Raw genomic sequence first — 18,456 nt, 5'->3', positions numbered from 1 at the left:
TTGACTGCCGGCACGTTCCTTCATCGATGCGCAACGTCATTTTCCCCGATCGGATCACTCCCTTCCCCCTTCACTTCTGCATTTCCCCTTACATAAGGTATCCGTCTTCCGCAATAAAATTTTGTTGAATTAAGTTTAATGTAGTTTAGCGCTTGTGTCTCGTCCATGTTACTTTGTGGTTGCATGTGTTTGCGCAATTACAATATTTATGTCAAGCACGCACCAACTCGCCCAGAAAGAAGTTTTAATGTCATACAGTAGTTAATGATGTGAATATACAGATATTTTCGACATTATTTTAACAATTTCGAACAGTAAACATTGTTGCTTGGCTGTATATAACATATTGTGTTCTGTATATACTGTGCAGGAGCTGCCAACACAGGTTCCGTTTGCGTACCACGTACAGGCCACCCGTCTTCATGGACGTTGCACGTCGCTCGTACCAGTCGAACTTTTGGTCATTGGGGTGAATTTTATCCTTTGATTTGCCACGTAGTCTTCGTCATGTAGCTCCCAGCCTCGGTCCTCTTGACGAACGGTTCAGGTGTTCGAGGACAGGTACTCCCAAACGCCGTCGTTCGTTGCGGACCACTTCGAGAAGTCCCGTGTCCATGCAGTATGCGCAAACGGCAGGGGTATATTGACTTCTTCAATCATTACTCAAGCACTGATTGAAACCAATCCAACAACGCTCTTAAACAACGCACAAAGCTGGTAGTATAGATAGACGGAGCACGGAGTGCACGCTAGCGTAGGCCTTATTTTCCAATCAAACGGCGTGGCGCGAGGTTCTTCGTTTTCATTGCAGGCGGCGCTCACAATTTTGGAAGCAGTATTAGAAAAAGGCCGTGCAATACATGGCAAGAAAGCCGGAAAAGCGGGCAGTGCGCAGGGGGTCCCTCAAGGCAAACGAGGGGACGCATGAGAATGGAGAGGGAATCGAGTCAACCGGCACGCACTGTGATGTCGATGCTAGGCTGAAGAAAATGGAAGCTTTCCAGGAAGAGCTTGTCAAACAGGTGGAAGAGCTCAAAAATGAGCTAAATAGGACGCGTGATGCACGGAAGGTAGTGGGAAAAAAGACTTGAAGCAGCCCAGGAGAAGCTGAACAGGGCCGTCATTGTAAACGAGAACGGTTGTGACGATGGAACGCAGTCCACGGACGTGACAGGAGAGGGAGTACCAGAGAACTATGTGGAATGCGTACAACGTGGTGAGGGGTTAGCTGGATAGAGCGGCACCTACACTGAGGCCGCCACGCGGGAAAAGCGGGCGCGTATGGGTCAATGCCCCTTGTCGAGTCCGAATCACGCGGAAAAAGACAAAGGGAAGCAGGGTGGTAGGAGAGAGTCGAAATAGTGATTATCGCCGGCGACTCAAATCTGGCTAGGTGCTCAGAAGCATCTAGCCAATTAATTACGGTGAGGGTGAAAGGCGATAAAAAACAGTGGCGGTATTGACATTTCCGGGGCGGACGCTGGGTTCTGTAATTGAGCGAACCAAAGCAAAGCTTGCGGAAAATGCCCACGTGTGCAACCTTGCCATAGTAGCAGGTGGGCTAAATGACATTCTAATGGTGGATCCACACGACGGACGAAATCAGTCTTTTTCGCGACGGACGGCGCATCACGTGACTACGCGTCACGGATTTGTGCCGTCCACGACCCCCATGGACGGAAAATGCCGAGCTATTTTTCGCATCAAGATTTTGTGGGTCGAATGCTGCGGATTTACCCTAGCATGATCTACAGTCTGGCAACAACCGCGGCTTTGGGATCTTTCTGAAACAGCTTCGTCGCTGCTGACACCATTCGTGTCTGTTCCCGCGCGCGCGACTCACACAAGAGCGATTGAAATGAACCTGAGCTAAGAGGCAACTTTGTTCTTACATATCGTGGAGCAGTTCCCCGCGTTCTGGGGCATGACTCTCGCCGATTATGTGGACACGAGAGCGTAACAAGACCTCTTCCGATGAAACAAGTACTCGTCATCATGCAATTCGGACAAAACAACAGCCATTGCGGCCAACCGTCGTTTTCTTTCGATCTCCATTTTCATACAGAGTGAAAAACACGTATGACAAAGGGCCTCTTCGATTTTCGGAGTTCTGGCAGCCCGCTGGCAGCCAGCTAGTTCCGGTTCTGACAGGAAGTCACGCGGGCTGGGTTCCAAAGACAACCCGAAATGACCCGAACCTTCCCGAAGTTTGCAAAATCGAACGCCGGTTAGCTGGCCAAATGTAAACATGCTACCAGCATGGCAGCGCCCGGCGAGGCCGGCGGCCGCTCGGCGTAGTCGGCCCATTTATGCGTTGCCAGCTTGAAAATATACCTGGCAGTCAGGAGTACGATCACTTACGCGCGACTCGGCGCAGGACGCGTACTAGACCAGCCTCGCCTTGCGCAGCGCAACGAATGGACTCCGACACGACAGATGACAAGACGCGAAATCGTGATTGTCGAAAGCTGGAGGATCCCTGCTGGCAGCGACCACGCCGACCACCGGCGACATCGATGAGTTGGCGCTATGTTATCACAAGACATGAAAAAGCAGGTTATCGGGTACGTCTCATACGCATAAAATTTCGTGCCGACCTGCTTGGCCTTCGATTTCAGAAAGTTTGGTGTGGCTGATGGTGCTTCTCATTTTGACCCTAAGGAGCTGGGGACGCGGCTGGCACATGAAAATGCACGTCGCCTGTGACCAGCGAAACGTTTCACATGAAAAACAACATTGGCCGCAATCATGAGAGCAATAAGCCAATGTACGTGTGTCTAACGTACCGAGTGCAATCAGTGTATTCTTAGATCAACGGCCTGCAGTTCGAACACATATCGGTTTCGCGCTGCCACCTAAGCATACGACGGATCGAGAGACGGAGCGAACACGGGCTAGCTGCAAAGCATTCGCTAACTGCAGAGAAAGATGAGGTATACGCGAGATATGTGAAAAGGAACGCCACCAGTGAAAGACGAACCCAAAATGTACCGCAATCTGTGAATGAGCATCTACAACTTGCGTGGAACACATTGCAGATAACATGCACGCATGAGAGCGCGGCGCGCTGTTCACCGCCGCGAAGAAGCAATCAGGGGACATACACAAAAGCTTCAAACGGTTCACCACGGCTCGTATCCCACCGCTTCGCCATGCGGAACGGAACGTTAGCACCTAAAAAGATAACGCTAGAAGTAAGGAAATCCGAAGATGACCGTAGACAGTTGGCTGAGCGAGGTAAATGCAAGTCCGCAAGCACCCGCGTTGCAATCCGTGAAGTCCTCGCAAAGATGGCGACGAGCGCCCATCGCCTCTTTCAGTCGTCTGCTAGCCAGAGAACTTCCAGGGAGCAGCAAGACCAAAATCGTCCTCGCACATGTCCTGGCAGGTTCTGGCAGCCCGCGGGTAGCCAGAACCGTCCAGCCCGAGCCAAACAAACGCCCGGCGGAAGTGCGTCCCGCGGTGGGCGGTGCAACCCGAGAAAAACGAAGACGCTCTGGGGTGCTATTCTCGACACGCATGGCGGCTGCACGGCCGCCATTATCCGCCATGTTGACTCTGATTGGTTGTGGAGAGCTCACGTGCCTTGAAATTCGTGCAGGGAAACGGAAGTTTTGCGAAATGCCATTTTGCGTTTTCATCGCGATGATGAAACGTGACGTGGAGCTGCAAATTTTATGGGCTAATACATTTTTTTTGGTCCTTGGCAGATATATTGTGATGTTAGCGCTTCAAAAAGAATGTGAGCGGTAACGTGTAGAAGCCAGTGCAATGCATCTGCAATTGCGCGAATATGTGGTGGTGATCCAAGATGTGCGCCACGCCAGCTTGCTGATTGGCTGAAGGAATATCTCGTGAGGAGCGTCACAGGAAGGGCTGTTTCGTAAACGTCATTTTGACGATGCGTGACGTTGCGCTGGGCCGCCATTGCTGAGATTTCCCGCCATAATTTTTGCTGCGACGAGCCGCGCGAATTATGCTAATGAGCAGCCATATGCAATGGCAGCCAAGAGGAATGCGTACCGCCACATTTTCCCCGTCGTTTGGCGCCACGAAAATCTTTTCTTCATAACGCGTGCTCATAGTATTTGCATCGCTCTAGGGTGGTGTTGGCATTTGTGTTTGGGGCCATCATTTTTTAAAAGAACGCGTTTATACGAAATAATATTGGTTGAACATAGCAAACTTTCGGCAATGTTGTCCACTTTTCACTGCTGCATTTGTATTGTAATCAAGATTAATGCCTTTTCGCACAATCAAAAGTTATGACAATGGCCTCTTTCTAATTTATAAAAAGAAATGTACGCAAGGCGGCGCCTTAAGTTTCCTCCCGCGGTGCGAGTAACCAGCGAAAACAATAGATGGCAGCGCCGGCGCTTGCGTCGCGTTAGTGGATATCTCTGGCGCGCGCAACGCTGTCGGTGATATTCGGCCGTTTCTCAGCCGGCCGAGTCGGGCTGAGTCACTTGCGTTTCATGAGATTGCGATAGCGTGGCCTAGAACGTGTGCGCATCACCACTGGTAGGTTGCGTATGTTGTCTCAAGCAAGAAAACAAGCGCGTTGACGCCAACATACGATGACTCATTCCATTTTCCGGGGACACGCATCCTAGCTATTGAAGCAGACGACGGCTTGTACGCAGCAGACGACGGAAACGAGAAGCGCTTTCGACGGAATAATCAAACGCTTTGAGATAGCTGCTTTATTTTCACTGCGGAGGAAAACTGTTTTGCTTTATCGATAACGCAACATTCAGTGCCTTCATTACAGTTCCTTAGGCGAAACGTCAAGTTGGCGTCACGTTACGTAAGCAAAACGGGGCCACCAGCGCCATTTTGTTTACGTCGCGCCTACGTCACGCATCGAAGAAAATGGCGGAATGTCCAGAATCATAGAGTTTCTCACTATAACACCTAGAGGGTAATCTGGCGCCACCGTCTATGGGAGTTTCTTAAGGGGGCACCATGCCGTCATGGGAATGACGGTATATGTGTCTGCGAGGCTCCTGTTGGCTGGTGTTTTAAGAGGTTTCGTCTAAAACGTGGATATGGCTACGCAAATAACGCGTCCTCAAAGTAAAATCTTCATAAAACGTTTCCATTCACGCATATTACATCTTTACTCACCCACGACGCATGACTAAGCGAAGAAAAGCAAGAACAGACGATTAACTGTTTCAAAGCGAGCGCGAACCTTGTCGTCTGTCCTCCAACTTTAGCGGCCCGCTGATACTTTTTACGTAACATGTAGTCGTACACGCATTAACAAGTTCTCATAGTTAAACAAAACATGTTTTCGCGTAATAATAAAGCTAAAACAGCTTTTCCCGTGCTGTTCTAGTAGAAAATGAATCATTACGACAGACGGAACGGTATTTGCCAAGCGCGTCTTCAAGGTGTCCTGTCTCTACGAGAACGATGCCAATCCGAATCCCCAATATACCGGAATTCACATGCATACCACAGCGCAGATTTCCCTCTAGGTAATATAGTGAGAAACTCTATGTCCAGAATAGCGCCTCTGGCTGGCTCTGGCAGCCCGCGGGTAGCCAGAAGTGGAAAATCGAAGAAGCCCCAAGTCTTTGTTACACCGACGGCGCCATCTAGAGTGAGTAGAAACAAGCAATCATTTCAACTTATGACCAGTGAGATCCGCCCGGGCCGCCGCAACATCTTCGAGGCCATGTACAGCAAATATAGCCTCTGTAAGCCTACACGCCGAGAATCTGAGTATCGCTTTCGCAAACGGTGCCCACTCATCACCTATACGTTGCTGTCCAAGCTTCTGGACACAAACTTAAACCAAATACAAGCCTCAGTTTGAAAGTTACGCGCCACACAGTGGACGACGACGACGACTTGACAGGTTCGAGGCGGACGGCAGTCGCTTCGGGCGGCGCCGCCATCTTTATTTTCCCGGCGCGGTCGTCTGCTGAGTTCGTCCGTCGTCTGGATGCGCTTCGCAGCCGGGCGGGTGGCGGAATAAGCGTCCGCGGCACGGATTTGCGTGTAGCCGTCCGTCGTGTGGATACACTATAAAAACGGGCAAGCGACAGGACTAGCCCAGCGCTTGGCGAAGGGGGTGGACGACTTGCGCGACCTGTCCCTTCAGGTGCAGATCATGGTGTGCACGGTGCCGGAGGTGCCTGTACTTGACAGCCACATACAAAGAGCCGCAGTGGCAGTTAATGAGGCGATATGTAAAATGAGCAGAGAAAAAGGCTTCGAGGTTGTCGAAGTAAACAGGGAAGCGAGAAGGTGTGGTGGTTTTAAACGAGATGGGATCCACTTCAACTACAGGCATGCTCGAGAAGTGGGACGGCGACTTACTGGTCATGCTGTTGCTTCTTTAGAGGGCCCGCGGGAGCTCAGGAGGCCACAGTGCGTAGTAATGAAGAAGGTCCCCTAAGGGAACCTCAGTATAGCATCGCCGCGGATAACAGAAAAAGTAAGAAAACTAGAAAGAGTTCGCCATGCAATAGGCTACATAAACATGCAGGGCGGCAGAAGAAAGGAAAACTTCATGAGGCAAACGTTAAGAAATGTGTAACTGGATTGCCAATTACTTGTCGCAGCGTCGGCAATGCGTAATACTGAACGGCGCTACTTCTCCTTGGGTAGAGGTCACATCGGGAGTTCCTCAAGGATCTGTTTTAGGGCCGCTATTGTTCTTAGTTTATATTAACGATGTTCCTACCGCGATATCTTCGCGTTTACGCTTGTTTGCCGAAGACTGCGTAGTGTATAGAAATATAAAAAAATGAACAGGACTCCATCGATGTGCAGGCTGATCTTACTAACATTGTCTCATGGCGTGAAAAGTGGAAAATGCAACTAAATACAAAAAATCTTTTCATTTGTCTTTCACGAAAAAAAATGAAAATAATAGAAACCCGTTATTTTTTGAACACTGATATTATTGACCAGAAATCTATGCATAAATATTTGGGTGTGACGTTTTCAAGTGATTGTTCTTCCAACGCACATGCGAGTGATGTAGTTGCAAATGCTGCCAGAGCGCTAAATCTTATTCAGCGAAATTTGAAATCTTCATCTTTTGCCCTAAAAAATACTGCTTATATTTCATTCGTTCGTCCGATCTTGGAGTATGCGTGTTGTGTTTGGGACCCTCGTCAGAAAACCTTGATCGACCAAATCGAGAGAATACAAAACAGAGCGGGAACGTTCGCTCATGGGCGATACAAGCGAGAGGAGAGCTGCACTGCAATGAAAAGTGAGCTCGGATGGGAAGCGCTCTCGTCTCGCCGAAGGAAACTGCGACTAAAATTGCTATTTAGCATATATAATAACAAAACCGGAATCAATAGAGACACTTATTTTAAACCACCGCACCATGTATCTAAGAGAACAGATCATGACTTTAAAATTCGAGAATACCGAACTAGAACGAACATTTATGCTAATTCATTTTTTGAGCAAACTCTAACAGAATGGAATGGATTATCTTGTGACCAAGTCTGCTGTGCGAATGAAGATGTGTTTTTTCCGAAGTTGTAACCCCTCTACTTGCACGCCCCCGGGAAATGCGGGGTATCTCTGAATAAAGAAAAATTGGGCAGAGATTCAGGAGCAGTTAAATAGAGAAAAAATAGTGGTGTATGCGCTTACAGAAACGCACCTTAGAGACTCGGAAGAGCCGCCAGTGATGGAGAATTATGTTTGGGAATGGTCCAACAGAACTAAGTCGGTAAGAAAGGGAGGGAGCCAAATCGAAAAAGAAGAAATTCGAAATGTCAAGAGCATCTTTGTTTATCAGCTACACAAGTGGGAAAAAAACTTGGCTTGGAGTTAGGTATTTGTGGACCGGAAATGATTGCACAGAGAAGAATAAAGAATTAGTGGAATGCATAAGTGCTGATATTAAGGATTTCGAGAATGATGCCGAAGTTATCCTATTAGGAGACCTGAATACCCCCATACAGGATTTAGATGGCTATGGATTTAGATACAGGATCTAAATGGCTAACGGGAAGTCAATGCTAGAACTTTGTGAGCAACATAACCTCGTTATCCTGAATACACTGATGGGCCTAAGTGTGAAGGGCAGATCACGTGGGAGGTGGGAAACCGGCAATCAACCATTGATGACAGAAGGAATTCGTGAGTTGAAAGAAATGGTACTTTGTGAGGAAGGGTATATAATTATGCATAGGGAGTGACCATAAACGCATCATATTGAAAATCGGATATGTTGTTGGGAAAGAGAGCAAGGAGTGCAAAATGGCGAGTCCAAATTTGAACGCTGAACAAATAACCAATATCATCACTAGAGTCGAGGAACAACTTGGCAAACGACCAAGTAAAGAGTGGGAATATAGTGAGCTTCTAAGTGTAATAATATGAGAAATGTGGAAAGAGAAACGAGTTCGTTTGAAAGGAAAAAAGAAACCGAAAGGCTGGTGGAACAGGGAGATACGAGAAGCGATCGCCGAACGACAGAAAGCATCCCGAGAGTACAGGCAGGCAAAGAAGGCGCAGTTGCCGCAGGATGAAGTAACCAGTAAACGGGAAATATACCAGGAGAAAAAGTATACGGTTCAAATACTGGTACAAGCAAAATTAAATGGTGAAAGTGAACGTAAGTTGACAGAAATGCGTGAGAAAAAGGCTTCACCTAGAATATTTTGGAACCACATAAGATTATTAGGCAGGAAGTCAACAACATATCCTACACGAAGATGAAAACACACTAGAAGGAGAAGCGGCAATGAATTACTTCCGAAAAAGAACAGCCGAATCTTTCCAAAGCAATGACGAGGCTGTATTTGAAGAAAAAAGCAGCATGAAAGAGACCGAAGTGGAAAATGAGCTGGTGTTGACCAATTCCGACTGGAAGAAAGCCGAAGAGAAAATTCCTAAGCGCACAGCCGCAGGGCAAGACGAGGTTTCCGTTAGGCTGATCAATGAACTAGGACCAAAAAGTAAGGAAGCTCTGGTGAAAACAGAGGAAGAAACTTTAAAAGATAGAACAATACGAGACAGCTGGCGACCAAGTAGAATGAATTTAATTTATAAAGGGAAGGGGGAGAAAGAGAGAATTCACTCGTATAGGCCGTTGACCATTACGTCAGTAATATACGGGCTAGCAATGCAGGCAATCAAATTAAAGCTGCAAGCATGGGCAGAGAATAATGACATTTTTTGGAGAAAGTTAATTTCCTTTCCCTTTGTCCTCTTGTAGCTTCAATGCTATTCAAGGAGGGAAGGTGTTGAAGGTCCGAAGTCGGCGCCCCTCGATGATTCGAGTGCACGGTGGCAGCGCGAAGGAAGAGCCGTTGTCCGACGAAGTGACGTTTTATTCAAACGCCGAAGCGTCTGTCCGGGTCCAAGCCCGAAGCTCCGCTCTCTTTTTTCCACACAACCAAACATGACTTTTTAAGCCCTCAGTTGTAGAAAGGATTCGCAAACCAGCCAATCACACATGCGAGTTCACATCATTGTAACCAATAGCACAACCACTTTCGTGCCGCACACGGCATTGGTGGAAAGAGTGGCACTCTTTAGAACACGCCAGGGGATAGGATTTCTCAAACACACGTGCCACCTCCCTCTCCCCTACGTTGGGCTGCGAGTATCGGCCCCTGATGTCTTCCCTCTTTTCACCTGCAAACGGCCGTCATGCAAGCTGCCGAGAATGTTCCGTGAAATCGCGGATTATTAACTCCATATCCGCCGGACAGCGGGCTACCCTGCCAGTACTGAGAAATCTGTCTCCCGTGCAGCTGTGTGCCGGTTCGCTTGAAATACAAACACCATAATTGGGACCCGATGGTAACAGCACAGAAAAGCATTCCTCGGCCATAGCCGGCTAAGTGATAAAGCTACAGCGATTTTCACGGGAATCCTTAGCAGGGGCACGCGGATGCCAAACATCAAAGCGGCTGCGCAGCGTCGCGTTGCCCAAATTCCGTGACGGGACATTTGGGGAGCGCGTGGGCATTAGCGGTGGCAGTGACCTCAAGCACCCCCCTTCTTTCATCTTCACGCTCGTCTCCCCGAACGCTCCCCTTCTAGCCTTTTGTTCCGAGCGGGGGTGCAGTTCTAGTGCCTTTTCTACGTTGCAGCCACTAATCTGCTTTCTCTTCACGCGTGAGTTGCTGCCCGCGTCCTTTCTTCGCGGAACCCATATGCGTGCCTCATTTCCGGTTATTGGCCGATACAGCAGGTGTGGGCTCGTCCTACGCTTTGCTGTAGTCGCCTAAACTGGGCCACACAATAACAGCGAGGTCAAGTCCCTAATCTCAAACTGACTGAAAACTTCAGAATGGCTTCAGAATAGGTAGGCGTTTAGATGATAACTTATTTTTTCTTACTCAGCGTATTTAAATATCAAGAGTAGAAAGAAGACCGTTATATGTGGCCATTTTAGACATTTTAGGAGCGTATGACAACTTAGACCGCAACACTTTGTGCGATATTCTGGAAGGGGAAGGCTTAGGTGACAATTGTCTACAGCTTTTGAGAGAGATTTACCTAGGAAATACCGCCTGTGTTGAATGGGATGGAAAGAGGTGTGAGGAGAAAGTAGATATCAACAAAGGACTGAGGCAGGGGTGCCCTTTAACCCCACTGTTGTTTATGATGTACATGGTGAGGATGGAGAGGGCGCTGGAGGGAAGTAATATCGTCTTTATTCTCCATACAAACAGGCGGGTGCAGTAGTAGAGCAGCAGCTTCCATGTTTATTTTATGCGGACGACATTGTGTTGCTAGCTAACACGCAAAGTGATTTGCAACGTCTGGCTAATATCTGTGAGCAGGAAGGAGAGAATTTATCTTTGAAATTTAGTGTTAGAAAATCGGGTGTTATGGTATTCAATAAAAACAGTGAACAGACAGTAGAAATACCGGGGCAGGAAATACCACGGGTAACAGAACATAAATATCTTGGTATGTGTATAAACGAAGGCAATAGATATATGGAAACAGAGGAAAAAACAATAACAGTGAGGGGGAAGAGAAATGCAGCCCCAATGAAGCGCAGAGCGTTATGGGGATAGAATAGGTACGACATGGTCAGGGGTATGCGCAAAGGTGTAATGGTTCCAGGACTTAAGCTCGGAACTGCGGTTGTTTGCTTTAAATGAGGGGTACAATCAGGACTCCACGGGAGCCAAAGGTCAGTGGGGCGCCTCGCATTGGGCGTTCACGGGAAGACTACAAATGAAATTTTGCAGGGTGATATGGGCTGGATTAGTTTCGAAGTGAGGGAAGGTCGCAGCAAAATTGACTATGAAAAACGTCAAGTAAGTGGGCTGGGAGAGTGTTGAGGTATCTGTACAGGAAAAACGTTGATTCACAGTGAGAAAATTAACTAGGAAGCTTAGCATCAAGTACGCGGCCTCTAGGTTGAGCAACATGAAACGTCAAGCGGAAAGTCAGAGAGGCTTATATAATCTCATGGTTGGTGACAATGGAAAAGAAACCTGCCTTGAGTAACTACTTAAGAGGAAAAAGCGAAATCAGGGAAGAACCCATTTATGAGGACTCAAAGGGAAGCTCCTTACTTTTCGAAGCGAGATCGGGATGCCTTAGAACATGCACCTATAAAGCGAGATATAAGAAGGAAGAAGAAGCATACGCGAGCTGCGGTAAAGCTAGGGAAACGATTTATTAGAATCTTTCATTAGAATATGTTTTATTATTTTATTATATATATATATATATATATATATATATATATATATATATATATATATATATATATATATATATATACATATATATATATATATATATATAATTTATTATATATTATCAAATTATATTTATTATGGTATTTTATTAGAATGGGTGAAGACAATTGACGAGCGATCGATTTAGGCACCACTGGCCTCCTTGAAGCCCTCGGGTCCAGCGAGAGCAGGGAAGAAGTAAACATGTCCGGAATAGAGAATGTTAAAAGGCGATCGGAAGATTGGTGGCAGAAAAGTAGGCAAACGATAAAAATCGGAGACGCACAAAAGCAAAGTTCACAATAGAGAGTCAGAAAATTTGGTTCTGGGAGTTCATCATTTCTTTTTTCACCTAGGTGGGACATTAGGCAGTATAATTGCAAGAGTTTAGTGGCGAAACCCACCACCCCGTTCCAAAGGGGATGGTCATAACATCAATCCATCCGGTCAATTTCTTTTTGTCACCGTTCCTGACGGTCTGCCGGGAAACGCATAAACTTGGGCAGGTCTGTTTTCTTGCACAACAGACTTGTTGCAGCGGGACACGTTGGAGTAGATTGCCATTACCAGCTGCGACTTCCTGGAATATCTCTCGTTCTTCTTTGAGCCCTTCGCACGCTCTTGTAAAGCGACGGTTTCTTTGCCTCTTTGTTCGACTTTCCCACTGCTGCTACTTTCTTGCAAGCCGCGTCAGTGGTGGATTAGAGCGTGCGTATACATGGAAGGAGTGTGGCAGAGAAGAAAGGAGACATGAGAGATTGTTTTGACCTCTGTACCGTGTCGAATCTGCGAAATACCCTCTGGAGCTACCTGGCCGTCGCCAGATTAGCCTCTTGGCAGCTGTAATTATTCGTGACCGCCTCAAAAGCATAGCAAAAATTGCAGCGCTTACCTTTCTACGAATGCAGTTACAGAAGGAGGCTCGATAGAACGGTTGGGCGAGGGGGAGAGCAGGCAAAGAATGTGTGAAACCAACGCACCCGCGAAACGAGGTAGTAACAGGCTTGCCACTTTGTTCGCAGTTGCCATAAAAGGGGGGAGGGGAGTGAAAGAAAGGTTGATGCTAGAAGGAGAGGTAACGATACTACTAGACACGACAGCGGTTAAGGAAAGCGGGATAAATTTAAGGTTTAAGGTAGGTTCATGCTATTTCTGAAAAATAAACATCATGAAAATTTCTCAAGGGGACAACTGTTGTAGGCCGTGCGGAAGCAGAACCGCAGTAATTAAAGCGCACCGCGTGTCTAGGTAACACCGCGGAAGTGCTCGCTTCTAAGACTTGTCCCTAAGACTTCTTAGGGACACGTTAACACTTAAATTTAGGGACACGTTAAAATTGGTGTTAAAATTAAACCGGAGTCCGCCGCTACGGCGTGCCTTATAATCGTATTCAGGTTTTGGTACGTACAGCCTCCATAATTCAATTATTGTCTAATACTTCTGCCACGATGCGATGTGCCATGTGAGGCAATGACAATGTTCAACGCTCTCAGCGGTTATGAAATATGGTGCACCACAACCCCACTCTTGCGTTGGACTAAACCTTGAATAAATAAAACGTTCGCCGTCAACATCGCCACTAATTACTGCCAATGAAAGCAAATAGTGGAAAAACATCGCTTACATTGATTCTCACACTGCGTGGGATCAACATAATTTTTTTTCTTGTTCGTCTCAAACCTTCGCTCTCTGCATTTAACCCTCTCTTCATGTGGACCTTTCACTGGGCTCCTAAAGCTGCTTTCGTTGGGAAGATTGTATCGGTTGTTAGTACAGGACCCAAGCACGTGTTATCGACCGTGCGTCCGCCATCCCATGGGGCGGCTCCTGCTAGCCTGGTTTCCAATATGGCTGGCCTAGTAATGTTTCTTGTCCACTTCCAGAAGTCCGCGCGACTGTGCAGAGCTGGAACCGGTGACTTTACTGCGGCATCCTTGGCCTCGGCGAGGTCTAGCCGCACGCTTAGGACGCCAAAGCTGACAGATGCTTTCGCTTCCTAGAAACGAATAAATGTGGCCTCTACCGCATCTGTTTACGTTGTACGCACGCTAATTGTTTCTATTAGCTCAGGCCATTGATTCTGTGCATTTTTTTCGCTAGAGTTGGAGGAAAACATTAACGACCACACAAATACAACCCCCGTCAAAAACAAAGATACCAGTAGTTTATTTCCATCAATGGAGCGTGATAGAGGAGGTGAGAACTAAAATCGAGAATTCGGTTGTCTAGGCTCACAACACCTATAGTTAACTCAGCAAACGAAGATAATATATATTAACGCAGCTAAGACTCGTAGTCAAAATAAGAAGCCACTACTGAAGGAGCGCGAATGACTTGGTCGCCCCTGTACCGACACGATCAGCACTAGTAGCATCGAATTTAACTGTTGGAACAAAAAAAAACACACACACACAATCTTTAAAAGGAAGTCGCCTAAAATCGCTACAGAAAGCGAGGAATACGTATAAATGCACAAGGCCAAAGCATGACTAAGGGAAACCAACGAGGGCGTGTACGTCGTCCACGTCGGTCAGACCACTATAGCATTCCAGTGCTCTGAAATACTCGATTTGTTGTATGAAGACATGACCCTGACAAGCCCTTGTATCACAGCACCAGTTCGTACGTACCTTGACGTGGTCTAGCAGAAGGCTGGCCGCCACGGAGCCCATGCCAGCCAGGAGGAAAGGTAGAAAGACCTGGGCACACGTGACACACAGTCTTTCGCTCTTCTCCGGTTCTTCCTCGTCCTTCACGTCGAGTCGCTCGCTCGAGCCGCCGCTGCCCGGCAGCGCGACGTCCCCGGCCGCCGGAAGGTCGCTGTGCGCCGACATCACCGCCGGAGGAAGCTCGATGATGGCCACGCCGGTGTCGCTCTCCTTGCTCGGCCGCAAGCCGGGCCTGTCCATGAAGCCCACGCGGCAGTGGCTCGCTGCCAGGCTGAGCATCTCGTCGGCTGCCTTCCTGTAAGTATCCACGGTAGTAGCAATGTCACAGAGGAGGCGCCCGCCTGTACATGCGTTTCAGGTACTCATTGACATCGGTAAAAGGTGGACGTGTTATCTTATAGTACTAAGAAGATGCCGAGATATTGTCAGAAATGGCTGCGTATCGCCTGTGTCAGCAGAGCTCCTATCCCGTCGTTCGACTGCGTGGTGGAAGCCTTTGGCCGTGGCTTAGGGGGTAGCCATAGATTCGAGGCGTTCAATCCTAACCATTGGCGTAGGCGCGGGGAGAGGGGGAGAGTTAGGAGCCGGACCCTTTCTCCGAAATTTTCTGACAAATCCCTCCCCTCCCTTTCTCGCGGAACAGAAAGTGGCGGAGGGCAGAAACTGGGAGGAGGGCAGGTAGGAGGATGGCCTCGAACTTTACGCAGAAACGGAAATATAGGAATGTTAGCGGCCGCCGCGCCGTTCAACAAACCACAGAATGTTGAAGAGTGTGACGGTGAGTTCTGGCAAAGAATTTCAAGGAGGGGGGTGGAGTGATGCACACGAGGAGGGGGGACGCTCATAAAAGGCGTGAAGAACGAAGTTGGTGGATACGTGTGGACATAGGCAGAGCGTCTCGGCAATGCCCGACCACACAACACCAGACAGCCGTGGCCAATCAGCCAGCTGAGGCTCACCTACCACGTGGTAACACCCGCTGCTTGCCCACGGAGAGCCCATCCTAACTAAACGTCTCGGCAATTTTCGGAATACATGGGTGTCAGGAGACACAACGCCTTCAAATCTCTCGGAGCTACTGGCCCTTATTTTACTGCGAACAACGGATGCCATAATTTTCACAAAAGCTTGTAAACAGGAAGCAGCCACTGCATCGGACTGTCTGCCTCATCCGTTCATGAGTGTGATCAAAGAAGGATTTGCGTCGCATGATGACAATACCATGATCGCAAGTTACTTCCGAACATCTCTTCAAACAAGTCAAACAGCCGGTCACCAAATCTGAGGGGAACGTGCATCATATGATACTATCGAAATTGTACCACAATGCACCGTTCCTTTATTTTTAAAGCGAAAGCGCGATTGAGTGATAGGAAACTTGCAGTATAGTGCCCGTCCTCTCCCTGTACCTAGCCGTGACCGTACTATGCACTAGAAGGTCTGGTAAGAAAATACGGTGATCTACACTCTTACCTGGGTGGCAACAAGTCTGGCCTACAAACGAGAAGACGCATCTTAGTGCGCTGTCTTGTTTCTGTATGGTCCCGTTTTTAGCGCTGTTCGTTTTTCCAAGTCGTGTACCAGCTAGGTCAATGGCATACATTATACAAACACATCAATTCGTAAACGAAATTATAGTTTTCTTCATTATCCTCATTTTTAAAGTTAGCATAAGCTTGATGGTGTCACGTGGTAGTGACGGTGACGAAAGCAGCAAAACTGGGAATGACAAAACTAGTTTTATTGGGCGAACATTTGCCCTCAAAAACAGGCTACACTCAAAGAACGGCGACCGCGGCGAACACAGTGGGCGATCGTCGAAAGCCTGATCAGCGGTACAAGCGCGTCGGCTTTTATACATCAGTCATCGAATGTTCCAGAGTAATCGCTGGGACCCGCGTGTCTTCCACAAAGTTCTACACTATTCGCGTCGCGCATACATGCAATCAGATTACACAAGGTTCGGTGACAGAGAGCGGATGGAAGCATCGATAACATTCCAGAAACTTCCGACACATGCGGGCGCGTCCTGCGCTGTGCGATAACGCTGTGCGATAACGTGCTTGCCCGATAAACAAGTACATGTATTAATAACTTAATTTGATGCGAAGGCACTGCAAAAACATGCAATCTCGTGGTGAAAGCATTCTTGTCCGGGGAGTTGTAGGAGTGTTTTTTTGCATGGTGTACAAGCACCATATATATATATATATATATATCGAGGGCGTAGCCAGAAGGGGGGGGGGCTTATGAGGCTGTCGCTCCCCCCCCCCCCGAAATTTTTTCGGGCTATCATGCACCGCCGAGCAAAACAACGCTCCGGCGCCGGAAATCATTGTGGATTCTGTCTTGAATGTCTTTTTCACACTCGGGCAGGCATTTCAACGCGAACATTGCAAGCTCGGGCTCGATTTCGCGGCCACTGCCATGCATCGGGAGTCGCATGACGCAAGGAGCCCCATCCTAGCAGAAAGCTTTAATGGCGTTTTGATGGCAAACTGGCTCGTCGCGGCATCTAGCGGAGGCCGCGTAATCTACGGAGCGCATATATTTGAATTCTGATACTATATAGGTATAAAGTTGTCAAGCTTTTGATGTGAAAGGTGCCTTGACATTACAAAAGTCGTGTTTAGATTTTCAATTCCGCAATTTTGTGCATTTAGTGTTGTTATAAACATTTCGCGCCAAAAGTGCATTAACTTTTCTAAAGTCGTACATCGGACCACAAAACGAGACACGCCAAATCAACAAACTATCAGACAAGTTGACAATGCACGCAGCGAGGTCCGCTGAGACGAAGCGTTGTGGTGATTCATTTGTGCCGTCATGTGGCAGAAAAGAATATCAACATTTCTTTTTCACCTGCGCCTACGCATTCATGTCAAGATACTAAAGCCATCAAAGGTAACTACGCTCTTATTTATTTTTCTACTTTGACTTTTATTCGCGAGGACCCCACATTGCGCCTCTTCAATTTTCTTGTTCTCGCTACCCGCGAGCTGCCAGAGACAGCCAGAGCGAAACAGTTTTTCTCGTGTTGCCCCGACCACCACGCGGCGCACTTCTGTGCCCATTCGGTTTTGTCTGGCCGAGTGGATTTTTGCCTGGCAGTGTTTTGGACGTTTTCTGAGTAGCAGACGAGAAAACGAAAGAATGGTCGCTCTCGGTCACCACTGTGGGGACTCGGCAGATTATAACGCATTCGCTTGAGCGCAACCGCTCCAGAGTCTTGTCTCGCCGGTGTAGGGCAACGAGCAGTGTGCACCCGCCGTGGCTGCTCAGTGGCTATGGTGCTAGGCTGCTGAGCACGAGGTCGCGGGATCGAATCCCGGCCACGGCGGCCGCATTTTGATGGGGGGCGAAATGCGAAAACACTCGTATACTTAGATTTAGGTGCACGTTAAAGAACCCCAGGTGGTCGAAATTTCTGGAGTCCTCCACTACAGCGTGCCTCATAATCAGAAAGTGGTTTTGGCACGTGAAACCCCATAATTTAACGAGCAGTGTGCGTATGGTTGTATGTGGGCCAAGCGTCACACGCTTTCTTCTTTGAAACGGAACAGCGCGGTATTCACGGGGACAAGCAGCGAGAAACGACACGGACGAGCGCTGTATTCACGTGTCCCCGTGAATACCACGCTGTTACGTTTCAAATATGTCTTACCAACTCGCCCAAACGTCTGTTTTAACGCTTTCTTCAATATTCATTCGGTAGCCACATTACGTGCCCAAAGTAGGCATTAGATTGTGGCCATCATAGCTTCCTTTGTATTTTTTTTTTCATTTCGGTGCTCCGGCCCCACAAAAGAAAAACAAAGACGTTGCGGCGCAGTGAATTGCCGCATGGTGAAAGTTCGATTTCGTTACTTCTTTTGCAGAAAGTAAAGGGCCACGGGACGCTTCAATTGCCGGATACCCTTATTATATTGTTGCGATAGCAATTATATAGACACTCCAGGCACATTCCTGCCGTCGCCCTCATGTTCCATATAAAATCCAAGGGCAATAACACCGTGACCCGTGACCACGCGCAACACCCCCTACAGAACTTAAGGCCTTCTGGCTGTACCCTCCCCCGTTGAGCTACGTCA

At 47.9% G+C, this 18,456-nt stretch overlaps 1 protein-coding gene across 12 annotated transcripts in view; it reads right to left on the bottom strand.

The window, feature by feature from the left end:
* Positions 1-18,456, bottom strand: part of LOC142584714 (solute carrier family 41 member 1-like) — a 448,191-nt gene that overhangs the window by 74,451 nt on the left and 355,284 nt on the right. For all 12 annotated transcript variants that reach the window (XM_075694932.1, XM_075694925.1, XM_075694924.1 and 9 more), the window contains one exon: positions 14,327-14,660. In XM_075694932.1, the coding sequence (XP_075551047.1) occupies positions 14,327-14,660 (334 nt within the window). The remainder of the gene's footprint in view (positions 1-14,326; positions 14,661-18,456) is intronic.

This window comes from Dermacentor variabilis, chromosome 6, assembly GCF_050947875.1.
Source record: "Dermacentor variabilis isolate Ectoservices chromosome 6, ASM5094787v1, whole genome shotgun sequence".
Classification (NCBI taxonomy): Eukaryota; Metazoa; Arthropoda; class Arachnida; order Ixodida; family Ixodidae; genus Dermacentor; species Dermacentor variabilis.
The sequence above is the reverse complement of the archived record's forward strand: the minus strand, read 5'-3'. Positions and strand labels throughout refer to the sequence as shown.